A 19,027-nucleotide genomic window follows, 5' to 3' on the forward strand; every position below is an offset into this window, starting at 1 on the left:
AACACATAGCTAAAGAAATCTGTTTGACAGGGACTGCTGAAACAAACCCAAGTAACTGTAAACTGGTGTTTATTTATGGAAAATGGAATGCTTCATTAACAAACATTTTAAATGGGATATGAACAACACCTTACAAAACAAATGAGTTCACATTGGATTGAGTGACATAATATGGCAGCAGCTTAAAAAAAATTACACTTACAGTAGCCCATAAGTTACAATTAATGGTAACCCTGGGTAACAGATTTGTTTCACTTGCCACCTCGCATTAAAAACCAAACACAAATCAGTAGCGACGGTTGAAACGAGGATCGTTCGGTCTGTTTGCCCTTTCCTGGCCAGCAAATCCTTCTCCTTGCATTCCTCCTCCGTGCATGATCTGACTCTGATTGCCACCCTGCATGAAACTGCCACGCCTGGAAAGGGATTCAGGTATTTTAATATTCTCTCATGCTGCTATAGTCAGGTTGCTAGAATGGGTGTTCTTTTTGTTTTCACTCTTCCATAAAAAGCACTACATAAAAACCATGGGGATATTTTATTATTCCTTGACATTTTAAGTAACGAATTCGATAACTGAGACTCCCATAAAATGTTTCTTTGACCAATTTAAATAGAAGAAATGTCCCTTAATAGGAAAACAGACACTTTGCTCCTGTTTAACTTCTTACCCTGACATGCCTCCACGATGCATGACGTGGCCAGGTCTGCCTCTACCGCCACCTAAAAATGTTCAAATACTTCCTTTATATCCACAGCAAGAATTTTACTTTAAGGATAATGCCTGTATTTTCTTCTTTGCACAGCACAACTAAGGAGCTGTGCAAGAACCATACCTTGCCATCTCTCATGATCCCGTCCTATCATCCCTCCATCCACGCTGCTCTGCCAGGAACGATCTTGGTGCCCTTCAAACTTTCGACTGTGATCTCCCCAGTCACGTCCATCCCTGTAAAGACATGAAATCCCCATCTTCTCACATGAGCCAGAGCACATTAAACAGTTTTCATATTTGAATCTAAGTCACAAACTTACTCAAATGCTTTACCAAGGCTCATGTGATTCTTATATTGTTATCTGTTAAATAAAATCTCAGAAGAATCTTCCTGCTCAAACCAACTAAGATGACAAATAAGTAAGATACTGGGGGGAGAACCATTATCCTGAAAATAGCAAGCTTTGATATGAATGTTAGTTAAAATTAATGGAAAACATTATGACTAAGACGTGAAGTTATTCTAAAAAAATCAGGTAATTGAATGTTTTGATGCACAAGGCATCAAAACATTTGCAATCCATCCAACATACTTTTGGTGAAAGCTGGAAAAAAGAAGAACATCTTCCAAAAAGTCTGACATGTGGAAACAGTCCTTAGGTGCACAAGAAGAGGTGTTCTCAGTACTAACCGTGACTGTGGGGGGATCCCTCTGCTCTCACTCATCCTCCTGTCGGAGCCGTAGCTTCCCCAGCTCTCCCGCGAGTCCCGCGAGTGCCGCTCGGGGCCTCCGTGGCGCTCGTCTGGGTAATGCTGGAAGGCACAGAGCTCTTCTTACAGGGCTGCACAGCACACACCTGCTCATTGCTTGGAGCTGCTCAGCTGGAACTACTCCATCTCACAGTCATCTGGGAGGGAAGGGACCTCCTGACATCTCAGGGTCAGACAGGTCCAGGCTTTCCCAGCAGAGTCTCACACTGGGTTTTGAGGATTTTCCCAGCTTAGAGACTTCACAGGCTCTCCATGCAACCTGTTCGTGTTCCCATTTAAAGAGGATTTGAATCCTCTTCAGGTGGAATTGTGTTTCAGTTTGTGCTCACTGACTCTTGTCTTGTTACACCTTATCCACATCCTCCCTCCCATGAGTTATTAATGCACTTCAGTAAGATCAGCCTGGGACTTTGCATTTCCTGCTCTTGAACTTCAGGATATTCCCATCAGCCCAACTCTCCAGCCTATCCAGGTCCCTGCAAACCTCACAGTTAAGGCCACTGAGGATTCTGTGACTCCATAAAATTCATCTGTCACTGCCTGAATGAGCCCTGAAGGTCTTTCTCCCAGCCCTCAAACACAAACATCTCTCCAGTCCAGCTGTTATTGCCATGTAACCTCACAGGCTGAATTTTTACTTTGTACCTTTGCCTCTTCCATGCTGTCTTTTGGAATACTGTATTTTGACACAACTCACTTGCTTTGATTTCTAACTATAGAACAATTATATCTAACTTTTATTATAAACAAGTCTTTGAATTGAATTTCATCTTATTGAAGCAAACAAGAGAATCTGATTATTCCAACCTATTTTGGTAGATATAATTCTCAACTACTGAAATGTAATCTGACACACACAGTATAGAAAACCAGATTATAAGATGTAAAGATATTTCTGTAGCTCTATAAAACAACTCACTTGTCCATCCCGATCTCCCATAATTGTCCTGGATCCATCTCTCCTAGAAACAGACAATTAGAATCAGACAGTGATAGTAAAACACGCAGCAGTCTGTAAAAATCCACCTATCTAACAACACAGATGAAAAATCTTGCTCCCACATAGTGTCATGTTATCCACAAAAAGCATAAACAGCTGGAACACATAGAAAACGTGACATTTTGGATTCCTGGGAAACCCAGTTAGTCCTCAAGTACAAACCAAAATATTCTTGTTAAAATTCTGGGTGCCTACAACATTATTTAGAAGTTTTTCAGAATCCTATGGATATGTGAAACAGCATTGCAAAAACATTCTGACCAAGCCTGCCAGAACCCATGGAACAGTACAATCTTTTCATGGTTTTGGAAGAAAAAGCCCACTAGGTAGCACTTGAAAAGTAAAATGGAAACTAAGCTCACACAGTAAAGGCAGCAAAATGTGACATTAAGTACATATTTTTGTCTTTTGTTTTCAGAGACCAACCTGTCTATTGAATGCTCCTGGTAACGCCCACGATCCCTGTGGTCGAAATCATGGAAGCGATCCTGGCGACTGAAGTCTGAGTGGTACCTGTCGTTCATGGCCATTCGTTTTGCCTCTGGCCAGTACGGATCATCCCTCCTGAAAGGAAGAACAGACTCATTTCAGCCCAGATAATGCCTTTTGATATTGTTCCTCCTTCCAAACCAAAAGACGGGCAATTAAGTTCAAAAGGTGCCTCAGAAACCTGGGCTATTAAACGTGACCATCTCAATGCAAGCAACAACTGCATGGCCTTTTCCAGTCTGGGCAGACAAGACAGAACCTGGCAGTGCCATTTCCCACTGGCTTCATCAGGATTTGGTGGCTTTACCTGCCATCTATGTCATAGGGTCTCCTCATGGCAGAGCGCCGCTCCTGCTCGTAGCGCAGCTGCTCGTGCTGGCGCCGGAGCTCCTCCCTCTCGCGCTGGATCCGGTCCTGCTCCCTCCTCCTCTCGTGCTCGATGTGCATCCGTTCCCTTTCCAGCCTCTCCCTCTCCATCCGTTCCCGTTCCAGGCGCTGCCTTTCTATCTCCAGCCTCTCCCGAGCGATCTCCAGCCTCTCCCTCTCTTCCCGCTCGCGGATGGTCTGGAGGTGCTGCTGCCGCTCCCGGCGCTCGCGGGTGCTGTTGGAACACAGACACAAGTTACTACACAGGCAATGATCCAACAAAGAAAGGAAATTAATAGACTGTTAAAAATTAAAACCACGGTGGCTGCAAACTTGCATCATCCCCTTGAAATTACACATGTGTGGAGGGAAGACATTCAGCGTACACACAAATTTATTTAGAGACTGATCAAATCCCACAGAATCCACCCCTGGGGCAAATACTTCCATATGGTCAGGAGAATGTGAATCCAAATGCCCACAGTTCATTTCTTATACTGAATAATGTATTTGTGAAGAATATTTTATTTCTGTGAAGAATGGCAAGATGGTATGGGGGATAAGCTCAGGAATTTAACAATGAGGGGGAAACTTATTCCTCTTCAATAAAAATAACAAAAGAATTCTCCTCCTGTTCAATCCACCTACTTTTAGGTGAGAAATAAAAGTTTTGTAAAGTGCGGAGAACATGAAATTCAGGTCACAGTTCTAGCAAGGAATTTGAAGGATGGCAATTATCACCTTTAAACATTATGAAACCTATTAAACATATGAAAACAAAGAAAAAGCCCCACCAAAAATAATTAAATGCCTAAATTACATTCAGCAGACACCCATAAAAAAATAACAAAGTTACAGGTGGGGGAAAAAAACCTGAAGGCCTTTTTCTCTCTCTAAACTCTCATTTTATTTTATTAAAAATGAAAATTCTGTCTGTTTTAGGGAAAGAACCCCAAACAATGGCAGTGTTGCTCTTACCGGCGCTGCTCTGCCTCCCTCATTTTTCGCTGTGCTTTGATTTTGTCAAAGGGGACAATCCCCTGTCTCTCTCTGCTCTCTGATTTGCGGTCCTGGCTCTTAACACTCTGCATTTAAAAGAGAAACTTTAATTAAAGGACAACCATCACAAACAATACTCTGAGCTCTGTTTCCATTTGTACAAGTCATATCTCAAAGCTTGGTCCCTGCTTTTTTCCAGAAGCTGTTCTTTTTTACCATTACAGACACCGTATATTAATACAGTAACACCTTGCCCCATTTGTTTGGTAGGATTTGAGTGATGTATCAGCCAAATGAGAAATATTTTACTAATTAAAGCCATGTTATAGAAACTCTTAATTGGACAAACTGGAAAGACAAGTGTGGGTTATACATAGCCTGGCAGGATTCAGGATCTGTTTCTAAGGAAAATGTTTCCCATGCAGAAGCATCACTTACTCTGTCCTTTGATGTAGTGGATGTTTTCACACTAATAACAGGTTCTCCTTTGGATTTATCCATGACCACTGTTCTTTCTGTTCCTTTACTTCCTAAATAAATCAGAAGTGGAAAGAAACAATCAAACTAATGACCTACACCACTCATTGCTATGCCAGAAGTTCTGTTCTCTAAAATGTGAAAATGGGCATTTAACCCTCTCTTCAGAATCAATTATTTCACTCCACCTAATCCAGGTACTTCTTTCAAGGATGGCACAATGTCAGACATCTCCCCTTCCCCTTATTCATTCTGGATTTCCAACTAAGAATCTGAAAAAATCCTAGAACATATCTCTGGAAAGAACTACCTACAATTAACTATTCCTACATCAACATATCTGTATAAAAAAACCAACAGGCAAATTACCTGATTTAATAGTTTTAGGCTGATCTGATGAACCAGGTTTCTGGTCATCTTTATCTTTTTTTTCCTTTTCATCCTTATCTTCTGTCTTTTTAGGATCATCTTTTTGGTCAGATTTCTCATCTCTTTTAGCACCACCAGGTCTGTGGATAGATATTGATACAGATTAGACTAATACAGACTGAGAGAAAAGAAAATTCAAGGGAAATGCCAGCAACAAAGTAGAACTCCAATGTGATGACAATCTTAATTAGACTTCCAAATATTTCCTTCCACAACTTCCTGCACCATAAAACAAGATATTCAGACCATCCTGTGCAGTAGTCAAAAAACATGGCCAGGATTCAGGATCTCAGCTGGAAGCATGAAGTCAAATTCACACCACCATGTGCTTAATGCCCACAAAGTTTCTTACACAACATGACAAGGAACCATTTTTGTCAGGCATCTGGGTGAAATAACAGCAAAAAATTCTCAGCAAGTAGCTGAGAAATTTAACAGAAATTATGCTTCAAGAAGGCAAAGTTCTCAGTGTCTGATTTTCTCTCTTAGTGCCTCTTTCAGCAATGCTAGGGATGAAGAGCACAGTGCTCAAGAGGAACAGGAGCTGGGAACAGATCTTGGACAACTGGTTTAATTGTCTGGGACCTGGAGGAAACCCTATTCCAAGGAGACACAAGGGAATGAAGAAACAGTGACACACACAGATCAAAATTCTCACATGGTCTTTCCTACAGATTTAAGACATGAAAGCCTCACAATCATTACTAAACCTCAAATATGGCTAAATTAAAAGATGTGCTTGAAAATGCAACTTTCCAATGCCTACTTTAAGGCATGCAATAGAAACATTTTAATTTAGGCACTGGACATCAGTTGAAGTCTACTGTGTAGAAAAAACTGAAAAAATCCATGTACTCCTCTTTTTGAAGAAATTCTTACTGTAACTTTACTTTTTCCTGACATCAACACAGACTGAAAAACAGCAGAACACCTTTGGTAGGAGAATTTTTAACACAGTACCTCTCACTGACTGTTTCTCTCTTTGCTTCACTCTCTTTTTTTTCACTTGTCTTCTTCCCAGCGGGTTCATTTTTTGCCTGAAATTTATTTTGCACATCGTCAGCTGAGAATGTGGCCTCGATCATTTGCACAATCTGGTGGGAACTCGGGATCTCTGAGGCCCAGTACTCACTTTTTCCACAGAAATGATCTTGCCATGCAGCTCTGTCTTGTGCAGGTGGGTGATGCACTTGGTGGCCTCCTCGGCTGTGGACATGGTGACAAAGCCGTAGCAGCGAGCGCCGGGACTGCGAGCGTTGGTCACCACCTTGGCCCCCACCACCTTTCCCAAAAAAAACAGGAATTAACTCTCCATGTGACAAGTCCCCAAGGTTAAACAGCAAGAACTACAGGCTCCACTTCTGCTCTTTTTAATTCCTGGCCATTACCATGCAGGAAAGTGCTGGTTTTGAGAGATTAACAAATACAAAAGGAACATTGCTTGGAGCCAACCATATTTCTGTTACCAGTGGAATGCTACAAAAGCTGAACACCAAGAGGTGGGAGCTAAAGATTGAATTATTTTCCAGAGAAAGACCCCAGGGTGACAATAACATTCTTTTAAAGGCATCTAACTTTATATGAACAACAGCACTTTGCTTTAGTATAAAACAGTAAAAACCAATACAAATTTTTAAGCAAATTTCCACATTAATGCTCAGTGCCACCTTCCCTCCAAAAAATGTTTGTATGTCACTGCTGAGGCAGATCAACAATGTTGTCTGCAATCTTTAAACAGGGAGTTCCCCAAAAAACTTGAAAAAGTCACACAAATGGTGTTTATATATGCTCAGATATTCAATACAGCTCACTTTATAATACAGAAATCAATCATATTTCAGGAGTCATGTTTTAAAATACAGCTGAATAAAAGATCTACTTCTGAGCATTTGCTTTATTGCACAAGTACATCTACTACCAGGAAGCTCTGCCTCTGCTAATACCATGAAGAAAATAACAATGTTTAATTTAAATGACTAAATGGTACCATGACATCTATCTAGAGCCAAATACTAGGTTGAAGCTTGTTTAGTTTTTAATTACATTTAAATTGATCTCTATGATCAACATTTTGGGTTACCAGATGGAATTCTAAAGAAATCAGTGGAGGTCTTATCAGTCCCATGACTTTCAAACTCCAAGCTGTGCTACAGTTAATCCATTTTTGTACCAATTTCTAAAGTCATATTTAAATTCCAGAGTATTTTCATCAGTAAAACATCCAATGGCTGATTGTCAGCACATACAATTTCCTTCTACTACAATCTGCTGGTAGTGATCTGTAAAGAGATCTGACAAAATTCCTTCTGATGGCTCTGATATCAGCCTTTTATTGAACTCTTTCAATTTTCCAGCTGGCAGGGAGATTTGACATTTTCTCTGTCCTTAACAGCAACTGCAGGAACTCCCCACATCCCAAACTACTCAAATAAGTGCTTTTCAAAGGAACTGCCAACTCTTGATAAATTAAAATTTAAATTATTAAGGCAATCCTAAGATATTTCCCAGTAATTCTGTCTCAAACATTTACTGTATATTTCACTTAGTCCTAAGGTAATCTTTAATAAGTATTAAATTCACAGCTGACTGAGTCACAACAGGTGAAGATACCATACTGTAGCACACAAGTCTGTGTAAACAGTTACTGATTATTTCAAATAAAGGACCACAAATGAAATTTTGTATTTATTTTTATGTATTCTGAGCAACAGAATAAAAAAACCCCAGTCATTCAGTGTGTACTTCAGTGATTTTTACTTGATATCCCACAATATTTTTAATAATTGGACTCCTTCCATCTTTCAGTGATGAGAGTTTAGTAAGTCTTATTTACACACTTTCAAACAAACCAAACACCAAAACAAAAACAAACCAACAAAAATAACCCCTTACCTTCCCATATTTGCTAAACAGATTCTTCAGATCTGTAGCTCTGGTGGTGGAAGCCAATCCACTCACCCAAAAGTTTCTACCAGAACCGCTAGCACTGCGACCTAGTTGGGAAAACAAACAGAAAAAACCAAAACATACCCCAAATCCTAATTATTGGAATTAATTACTTGAATCATTATGTGAATTAAAACAGAACAGGATTACAAATCTTTAGGTTTTTTTAAAATCACAGAGCAAGTGAAATGCATTGAGTGATATTCTCCTCCCATGATTTGCTTTGCTGAAGGAGCATTTCAAGTCCAAAAATTGGGTGGAACTGTAAGTTTTAATACTGAGGTATATCATTCTTCAAGAAAGCAATGGGATTAGGGCACCTCTGAATTAACTGAGGCCCTTCAAATGTGCCAGGATAGACCCCAGTAATTTACAGAAGACACGAGCCCTACAAGAGTTGTGGGAACTGTGTCTGCACCCCATGTGTGCTCAAGTCTTGCCTTTTTATCTTAAGTCCAAGGGAATGCTGATGGGATGCAGAATTCCTCTCAAGGAAAGCCATTCACCACCAAGAAATGTCTGTTTCTGCCCACACAGATCCACAGTTGGGATATGGAGTCTGACCTCAGCTCCAGGAGTTAGGAAAGACCTGGCTGGCTTTAACCACGCAACAATTATAGAACACCTGGCCAATTCTGCATCTCAGCTACAAAGGTGATCTCATAAATGCTAATGAACTTGCCAAGTCTCAACACCCAACATCAATTAAAGAGTGATTAAAGAGTGAACTGAACTCCCAGGTTCAGTGTTTGCATGAAGCACTTACACAAGGATACTGTTTCCAGTCTCCTTTGAAATGTCTGTACTGTCCCATCAGTCTGGGAAATTCCAAGGCCTCAGGGAATGGGTTTCACTCCAGCTCTCCATTTCCACACTGCTGTTTTGGTTATTTCTTTATGATATATGGAATTTTACAGAACCTCTTTGATTGAGGGAAGCATTTCTCCCAGAACCTTCCCAAAAAACTATTTTATTTGGGTGCCTTTCCATCTTCTACATCCTGATCATTTCAGTCACTGGCACGACTCACTGAGAAGACAGTTATTAATATTTACAGAGGTTTCCTAGGGAAGGATGCAGTGATTTGTATCAATCTCTTACAGAAACACCCAAAAGAGTTTTTTTCATATAAAGACCTGCCAACATTTATCTCAGAAGTGCATGGACAAGGATATGTCATGCAGACAAATACATGGGAGATGCCTTGTCTTGGTGTTTGAAAAAGCTGAGCCAAAGGCTTTGATGCTTTTACTCCACACATTTCTACAATTTAAAAATTACTACCTGCAGTTACTCTGGCACCAGAATCCTGGAGAAAGAATGTGCTTGTTTTTCTCTCTCCTCCTATTTTACAGATGAGTTTTTTTTAAGATTTTTAAAACTATGATAATGTCCTTTTTGGTTAAGGATTGATCAGTCTTAATGTCTCCAGGTTTTGTCCTCTCATAAGACTTTAAAAAGTGCTCCTGCAATGGTTCTGCACTTTTAAGACAAAGAATACTGGGACTTGAAAATATTTAGCTTAGAAACAAGAACCATGCAGGTATTGGGTGCCAACCATCAACAGATGGAGATATTTTTCAGATGTGCATCCATCGACAGCCAAATCCACCATTTAAATAAAAATAGATTTATTTTTCTGCACTCCTGTTGACACAGTTTTCGGAATTACTGCGTGGAATATGGAAAACTCTTCATCCTAAATAAAATCCTTTCATACAGGTGGGCAAATAGCAATGTATGAGTCAGAACTGGCTTGTATATACTATTTTAGGCTCCTTCTGGCTCAGTCACTTAGCTCTGCATGCAGAGACTGTTACATAGTCAAGCAGCTCCTTCTCACCGCTGCTGTTCACGAAGCCAGAACATGAATAAAACAAGTGTTATGGAACACAGCACATCCATTAGAGAGAGGGATGCAGGAGCAAGGTGGTTTCAGACACCCAGTTCCTGAAGGCTGCTCTGAAAGCAAACTCAGTGAAGAGTTTTTTCAGTCCACAAAAATAATACATTCAAGTCCTCAGGTAAAGGACACTATGCACAGAAAACTCCTTGAAATATTCTGAAACAAGGGAAGTTGAGAATACAGACTGGAAGCAAGAGGTAAATTACCCTAATGAGGGAGGTCCAGCAGCCTGTGCAAACAGGTATTACCCAGGATCTCGGAAAAAGCAGTTGACAGGAAAGGGAGTCTGGGTTGTAAAACTCAATTAAAACCAACCCAATTCCTCCTGTCCAGTTGCCAGTCAGACCTCATAATGAGTTTCTTGATTTTTATATGGAGTGCTGGAACTTCCACAATTAAAAGGGCTGAAGTACGTGCCACCAGCATGTAAGAAGAATGCTAAGAGTCAGATCTAAATTTTCTGCCCTGGGCAGGAAAAAGAGAACAAGAGAGGTAGGGTGAGCTGCAAAAACTCAGCTGCCTGGTGTATTAAAAGCAAGAAGTATAAAGGCATCTGACACTGATCAAAATATTTCCTTCTGGTTTATGATACATATTTGCACCATAGATAGGATCTGTGAGGATAAAGATTTAATAAAATCAATGTAATTTCGAGACAGCATTAAGCTGTAATATTTGTGGCATTTAAATATGTGAATACTGGATGCCAAATTACTTCAGCAGAACAGAAGATGGGAAGGAGAATTCCAAGTTTACAGTAAAGCAAACACAATTGCAAAAGTTTCCTGACACACTAACAGCTGTTAGTGGGCATCTCCAGTGCCAAAAAAGACATAATTGCCATGTATTAAAATTGACCTTTAAAAATCAAGATACAAACACAACAGTGCAATGCACATGTTCTGAAAAAATGCATAAAAGGAAAAGACTTATTTTGATGTTAATAAGACAATGCAGAAAGAGGTGAATTTATGCTATTTAACAACTGCATAGATTGCAATCAATTTCTACTGAAATAACCCATCCAAGACAAACAGCTATCAAGCAATCGCTGAAGTTTGACATCTGAAAACAAACATACCTTTCTCATCTTTTGAGATTATCTTTGTATCTCTGTCCTCCTCAACAGGGCTAAAGACAAAACACCACATTACTCAAGTCAGAAAGAAAAGTGACTAAATATAAATTACGAAAAAAAGCTAAAATTAAATACCTACCAGAAAATATGTTGCAAACGAAAACACACCTTTGCATACTGGATTTAAGAAATCTGACAAGAAATAATGAAGTCAGATTCTTAAACAGACTTACATTAAGAAGATGATTACAAATAAGAGTAATTTGGGAAAACAACCTTTGAAGGTTGATGAAGGAAAGAAATCAAACCCACTGCGTTTAAAAAAATAAAAATATCTGCACATGGAGAAATAAAAGAGACCTTTAGGAATAGGCTACAATTTCATCAGTCTCGGAGGCCAATTGAAGGAAACAGCTTATGCGCATCACTTAAGGACCAACGATAAAAGATAGCATCTGGTCTAGAACGGAGAAAAAACAAACCTCTTTTTCTGATCACCGCCCTCACTGGCTGAGGACTCTTTAGTGGCAGGGGAAGATTCCTCTGAATTAGCTTTGTCTTCTGCTCTCTTGCCATCTTCTTTGCTATCTCTGGCTTCGGCACCTGCGCCTTTCTCCGCTGTCTCCCCACTAGAGGCTTCCAGGCCTTGGGAGCGTTTGCTACTCTGATCGCTTAGGGTCTCTACCACTACACCTTCAGAGTCCGGGGCCTCTTCCTCGGGGCTCTGTTCACTTGTCTCCCCTTTTGCTACCACTAAACGCTTTGCTTCCTTCCTTGCCAAAGCTTGGGCCGATTTGCTGTCCAAAGCTAAAGCATCTTCCTCCAGCTGAGCGGCAGCGAGAGCGTCCTCTTCCTCAGCCAGCCTCTTGCCTGGCCCCGCGTTACTGGCTTCCTGCGCACGCGGCCGCTCCGCTTCGGGAGGTTCTTCGTTAAGTAGCTCAGATTTACAAGTTTCCCCCAAAATGTCGAGTATTTTCTCATTTTCTACGGATTTAACAGGAATAGAATGGCACAAGATTTAATCACCAGGGAAATACAGCAATCACAAATGTGGAACTGGCATGGCTGCCACACTAACACCAAGAGAACTGCTAAGCTACACAGAGATTGGAAAACCCTAGTGTACACAGTGTTACACCTACCACGCTAACTGCTCTCTCACACCCTCACAAATCAGCCCTAGCACCTCAACAGGCAAGAAAAATGCCCCCACAGATTTAACAAAAAACTTCGGGCTCAGCCTTCATATTCTTCAGCAAATCGTTCAGCTCTGTTTCTTCTCTAGTTAGCTTCCAGAGTCCGAGATGCTTAACTGAACGTATCAAGGCACTGAGAGTTCAATTTTTAAATTTCTGTGAAATTCTTTTAGCAGAGACAGTCCAACATGAGAACTGGGCATCTTCTGATGGTGCATGAGTGTGTTTGCAGTCCAGAAAGGGTAAAGTATCTGTGTGAAATTTCCATGAAGAAACTCTCTTCTTTCTTCTGTATCCAGTAACTAATCTTTACATTTTAATGCCCTACAATATCTTTGTACTGCTTTCACTGCTCTCTACTTAGTAACAGAGTTAAGGTGTGTGCAATATCACAAGATCTGTTTACAAGTAGAATATTTAGCTTTTAAAACTGTGATTAAACTTCTCTAAATCCATTTATGTAGTTTAACAGGTTTTTAAACCATTTCATTTCACTGGAAGTATTTCAAGCATCACTTCACAGATCTGGGGATATGATTGGGTTTCCAATCTCTATGACCCTGCATGATCTGGATTGTCCATTATAAAAATAATGCAAATTATGTTTGTTTGCTTGGGTTTTTTAATAGTTAATGGTTTAAAAAGTATTAGTTGAAAGGACAGGAATATGTTTTTCTTTAACAGTACCTGGCTCCAAGTGTAGCTTCTCCATTTTCTGTTTAGGAATAAAAGACCACAGAATGAGGGTTTTAAAAAAAGTATTTTCTAACACAGAATAATAACAACTCCCTGTCCAATCCCAAAATTAAAATCTAAACAAATTCATCTACTACATTTTGCTCTTTTTTTCACCATCCACTGGAAATGAGTATTTTATATAGATAACTTTTCTGGCACATTAAAACCAAATCAAACTATTCGCCACAACTCCATTCATTATATTATGAACTCCATTCATTATATTATTATTCAGAATTATAAAGAGACCAATGAAGTATCTTTGTGTACCTCCACACCAACTACAGAGTAAAAAACAAACCCAGCTACTACTTCATATAATTGTGGGAGAGAGAAGAAGTCAGCAGTACAAGACCTTTTTTATCTGCCATATAGTGAAGAAAATCTTGAGAGCTGACTGAAAAGTAGGGAAAAAACCACAGGGCACCCTCAATTCACACACTGTGCTGAGCAAGGTCACAAATGTTTTGGATTCTGTTACAATTTCATATTATGGTCACATTTTCTTTTTTGTAGTATGAGAACTGAGGAAATATTGATAATACAACAGACAGCTATGCAATACAGCTACATTTTCAGTTTACCTTCATTTCAATTAAATCAGAAGAGGAGGCTTCTAAATTGTTTTCAATTTCATCATAATCTTCCTATAAAAGTAAGAAAGGAATGAAAGCATTTCTTACCAAAAGTAGCTTAAGGAGAATACAGCCATATTTAATTTTCCTTTTCAAGAAAACCAGAAATATTTTAAAGTTTTTCACAGATGTCAACTGCTACTTCAGTGGGAACCAAAAATGAGGAGCAATGTGTAAACATACCTGATACTTAAATATTTTTCTCCAATTACTTTTCATTTTAATTTCAACAGGACATTGTCTATTTCAAAGTTATTCTTAGAGTCTTATTTCACTTTTCTGTGGTTACCAAACATTTTTTTCTCACTTTCTCACTTTTTAACTTCAGTTTCTAAATGAAAAAAACAAGTCAGAAATGAAGCTGACTTAAGTTTACACTCTTTCAAACTAAAAAACATATCCCAAAAATCTTTCTTCTTTAAAGAGATGAGAATAAGATGCAACCAAAACTCATTGGTTACATGAGGTTAATTTAAAGAACACCACAAAATTATCAACTCCAGCTTTCTTCTGTTAGGAATTAAAGCTGGTTAATATGGTGGTGGTTATTTGTAGACAAGTACTATCACCAGCTATCCTGGAACCTTAACCTGTTGTAATTTTCTATTAATGGTGTTCATACCCATGAAGGGTTCAGTGTGAGTCCTTCAAGAGCACCACCAGTGCCTGCAGTGAGTAACAAACTCTGAGGAGACCTGGCCCAGGGCTCTCTGTTGTGTCCTGATTGCTCCTGGGGACCCTCCCCAGGCACTGGAACCACTCTCTGACCCAGGGATCTGCCCAGTGAAGGGTCCCCAGAACAGGATGTTGACACTTTGTGGGCCCAATGGTCTTGGCCTTCCTGTGGCACTGACAGATCAATCAAACACAAAGGCCTGGAGAAAATCTCCCTTCTCAGGTGATGGAAGGTAACTGATAAGAAGTTGAAGCAGATATGCAGAAGGCAAGGAAGGAGAATGTGTTCTGCTTGGTGAGTGAACAGCCTAAAATAAATAAAAAAACAAACCCAAAAGGATCCGAAAAGGATAACGTTTGGGGAGTGAATGTGACATATAGATAACCCTGTGCTGTCTGGAAATGACACTGCAAGCTGCTCTCAAAACCAAGTCAAAAGTCTGGCAATGTCAGAACAGAGCAACATAGGAAGTTCTTATTTTATCAAGCTCTATGAGAAAACAGAACAACAAAACTTCCTTAAACTAGAGTAGTATTTCTGCAGAAAAGACATCCAAATTACCTGAGCTGAAAATTTATTTTTCTTTCTCCCCACGTATATAAATACCTGGATAGCTGGGTGTATGCATATATACACCTTAAAACATGTAACACATAAAGGAATACAGAAACTAATACAGCATTTTCAATTCCAGGCTTCTTTCAGAGCAAGCAAAGATGATACTGCAAGGTAAATAAGATGGTGACTTGTCTACTGAGAACACTTCAAGTCTCAAGAATATTTACCATTTATAAGAGTAAGACATGAGAGCTGTGAATGGGAAATAAAATCCAGATCACATTCATGTCCTACAGTCTAGTGGATTGAAAAACCTATTATTATATCTATTATATACTTAAAATCCCTATTAAATATCTTCTGAAAAATTACAAAAATCTCTATTCACTCACCTCATTTTCTGTTAGCTGATCAGGAAGTTCTTTCATTTCTGCTTCAACAGTATCTTTATTATCAGACAAAGAATCAAGAATATTGTCAGGACTATAATCTTCTCCACAGTCTACAGCACTGCTGTTATCTATTTCAGCTTCATCTAATACACTAATATCCATCATGTCAATATCCTGCAACGTATCCAGATTCGCTTCAATATCCTCCTACAGAGACAAAAAGGGTAAATGTGTATTTATTGCAGGTTACATGATGCACATTCTTAGTAACTGCAATCATGATTTCACTTACCTGCCCATCCCTAGAGTTTTCCTCTAGACCATTGTCTTCCACACCTTCTTCTTCTGGCTTTCTTCCTAAAAACAGTATCATTGCAGTGAGATATAGCAATACATTTTGTAATACGTTTAAGCTATGGTGAATTACCCTTTGAACACTTGTTATGACAAGTAATAAAGAGGAAGTTAAGAGTTAAACAAGAGTTAAGAGGCTGATTCAGAAGTCTGGGTGTGTAATTGAGCTCACCTTGCTACTCCACAAAAACAACCAGCAGGAGTATGAATTACAAGCAGCACAGTATTTCCCTAAAGCTAAACTATTTTTCTAAAGCTACAGTCTCATTCCACAACAATTCAATACCTAAAAAGACACAACAGCTACTGGATAATCCCTTTAAAAGTAACACCTTAAGATCGTTACGAAAACACTTCCCTTAATTAAACGGATTTAAGAATTAGTATTCACTTTCAAGATCTTGGACACACAAATGACGTTTATGCACATCTGTCACCCCCAAACTCGTGCTGCTATTCAAAGACAACAGCTCTTTTTCTGTTTCTAGCCACTCTGTTTTTAAACAAGCAACTTAGTAGTCTGTTTCTCATCAGAAAGTATTTTTAAGAACTAGCTATGAGCAACTCAAGTAAGCCACATGTAAAATAGCATGTACAATATTTAATATTTTGAAGCAACATACAGTTAAATATAATTGAAATATAATTGAAATGTAATTACTGAGACTTTCCATGGAGCTTATGCTACAGCTGCTTACTCTGAACCTGTGGTCACAAATACAGAAACACCTGCAATTTACAGTTCTGAAACCTACTAATAAAACACAGGTGTCATATTATCATTGAAGTTATTATTGCTCATTAATGCAAAAGAGTTTTACCATTTTCCACCAGGTAAGAAGAGATTTTTTTTTTTTTAATTAAACTAATTCAACAGGAGAAAGCAAGCTTGTATGCCAAGTTCTAGCACCGTGCAAACAGTAGAACTGCAAGTGTCCAGATGCCTTACCTTTGCTAATTCTTTTTGGCATTCTCTTTGAGGTCAGCTCTGAAGCCACGGGGATTTCGTCAGGATCTCCTCCTTCCTCCTCAATGGCCTGTTGGAGACAGCAGGATGATACCCAGTGCATCATTTGCTGGTGTGAATTTGTACTGGCTTTGGACAGGGCAGTTAATTCTCTTCACAGCAGCTGACAGGGGCTGTGGTTGGAGCTTGTGCTGAGAGCAGTGCTGATAACACAGGGATGTTTTGGGTACTGCTGAGCAGAGCTTACACAGTGACAAGCTTTCCTGCTTCTCACTCTGCCCCACAGTGAGGAGACACAAGAAATTGGGAACAGACACAGCCAGACAGCTGCCCAAAGGGACATTCCAGACCAGAGGGTGTCATGCTCAGCAATAAAACTGGTGGATCCTGGTGGGGCTGCCGTTACTTGGGATCAGCATCGGTTGAGCTGGTTGACAGTAAAGAATTATTTTCTTTCACATTGTTTGATTCTCTTGTGTGCTTTATTAATTCCTTTCATCTATGCTGGCCTTTTGTTTCACCCTTATATTTCTTAAGATTATATACCTGTCTTTATCACAGCCCCACAAGTTTACTTTGCCTTTTACCCTTCCACTTCTAGCTCCCAGCCTGAGTGAGTGGCCATGTGGTGCTTGGCTGCCTGCTAGGGTTTAACCACAACTGCATTTTTAAGGATTTTTCAGAGAGAAACACTGGTGTCTCCCCTAGCTCAAGTCATACAGCCAGGCTGCTGTATCACCTGTCAGAAACACTAATTAGAGGGTGCAACACATCCCCACAGCCAAATTAAGCTACAGCTGGGGAGCAAAGCTCCCTGCTCTGCAGATCAGTACATTAACGGTATAAAACTGGGAGAGACTCTTACAGGAGCTCTTACATGAGTTTTTTTTCTCAATGTGCAGGCCTGTTAGAAGCCATAAAAGGGCCAAGGCTGACTGTTCTGGCCTCATGGAAGTCTGTGGGAATACACTGCAGAGAAGTCGGAGAGATGGAGTCGGGTCAAGTGTGGCGGGGCCAAGCATTAGGGCAGAAACTGATGTACAGAAAGTTCCACCTAAATAGGAGGATAAAATTCTTCACAGTGCGAGTGAGCACGCACTGGACCAGACTGCCCAGGGAGGGTGTGAAGTGTCTCTCACTAAACATATTCAGGAACTGTCTGGACGAAATCCTATACCATGGGCTCTAGGACAAAACGCTGTTAGAGCAGATGACCCACTGCGATCCCTTCGAACTTTACCCATTCTGTCACGGGTATAGAGATAAAGTATCAAAAGAAATAAGAGGAAGGGGCACGTGTGTGTATGCCGGGGGAACGGGACAGTAAATCGGGGAAGGACGTCGGGGTCAGGCAATGAGAGAAAGGTCGGGGCCATCTCATATTCCATCCAGCGCAACCTGAGCCGCGCTCCAGAGCAGCGATGGAGCACGGGCGGAGGAACAGGCGCCCACACCACAGAGCGGTGTCGTGAAACAACGGCTCTACAGCGGCGGGAGCAAAGGGGACAGGCCGGTGCCCAAGAGCAGCCCACGGGTGCCCAGCGGCAGCAGCGAGGCCCCGCTGCCCTCAGAGCCGACCCGCTCCCGGCGCCGGGCCCGGCCCGAGCGCGCACGCGCCGAGAGCGCCACAGACAAAGGACCCGGATGGGCCCACGCCGCTCCCCCCGCCTCCCCCGCCGCGCTTCGCCTCACCTTCCTCAGCCGCTCCATGAGGACGCTCTTGTTGCCGCCGCTGTCCAGGTTACGCCGCTTGAGCTCAGCCCGCAGGTCGATGACTCGCAGCTCGCTCAGCCGCCGGGTTTCAGGTTCCGAACCAAAAGCCGCGGCCCCACTAAGGGATGTGAAATCCCCCAGTCCGGCCGCTGATTGACTCTCCGCCATCAAGGCCCCTTCAATATTTCGCCTCGAGCCCGAACGCGCAGGAGAACACGGCACAACCCAGCAGCGAACCTGGCGATCACGGCACAAAATGGTGGGGAGCGAGACGCGCCGAGGGGAGGGGGAACAAAGCGCGCAGTGCGCAGGCGCGGGCGGGACGGAGCGGTGGGGGGGGCCTGGCGGGAGAATGGCCCCACGCAGGCGCAAGCGCCGTCGCCCGCGTCCAAGGACGGCTCGCGCGCTGTCGCGCATGCGCGGGGGGGCCCGGGGACCGCGAGCCGCGTGACGCCGTCGCCGCTCCGGAGTTGGCGGCGCCGCGGCGCGCGCAGCCTGGCCGGGCCCCGGCGCGCATGCGCGCTGCGCATCCCTCCCTTTCCCGCCCCCTCGCTCTCGCCTGCGCCTCGGGGCTCCTCCATTTTGTGCTGCGGCTGCGGCGCTCCCGCGTTGTTTTCACCCC

At 41.5% G+C, this 19,027-nt stretch overlaps 1 protein-coding gene across 1 annotated transcript; it reads right to left on the reverse strand.

The window, feature by feature from the left end:
• Positions 1 to 52: 52 nt before the first annotated feature.
• Positions 53 to 18,829, reverse strand: LOC131589292 (scaffold attachment factor B1-like). Its single transcript, XM_058858577.1, has 21 exons — positions 18,385 to 18,829; positions 16,675 to 16,762; positions 15,664 to 15,728; positions 15,372 to 15,578; positions 13,695 to 13,757; positions 13,060 to 13,087; positions 11,659 to 12,160; positions 11,180 to 11,229; positions 8,139 to 8,239; positions 6,379 to 6,528; positions 6,207 to 6,283; positions 5,187 to 5,326; positions 4,779 to 4,870; positions 4,320 to 4,426; positions 3,283 to 3,576; positions 2,913 to 3,050; positions 2,406 to 2,448; positions 1,407 to 1,528; positions 837 to 949; positions 672 to 723; positions 53 to 416 (listed from the first exon to the last, which is right to left on the reverse strand). Exons 1-21 carry the CDS (start codon positions 18,820 to 18,822, stop codon positions 287 to 289), a joined length of 3,000 nt encoding a protein of 999 aa, XP_058714560.1. The 5' UTR covers positions 18,823 to 18,829; the 3' UTR covers positions 53 to 286.
• Between the last annotated feature and the right edge of the window lie 198 nt (positions 18,830 to 19,027).

The sequence above is a fragment of the Poecile atricapillus genome, chromosome 28 (assembly GCF_030490865.1).
Source record: "Poecile atricapillus isolate bPoeAtr1 chromosome 28, bPoeAtr1.hap1, whole genome shotgun sequence".
Taxonomy (NCBI): Eukaryota; Metazoa; Chordata; class Aves; order Passeriformes; family Paridae; genus Poecile; species Poecile atricapillus.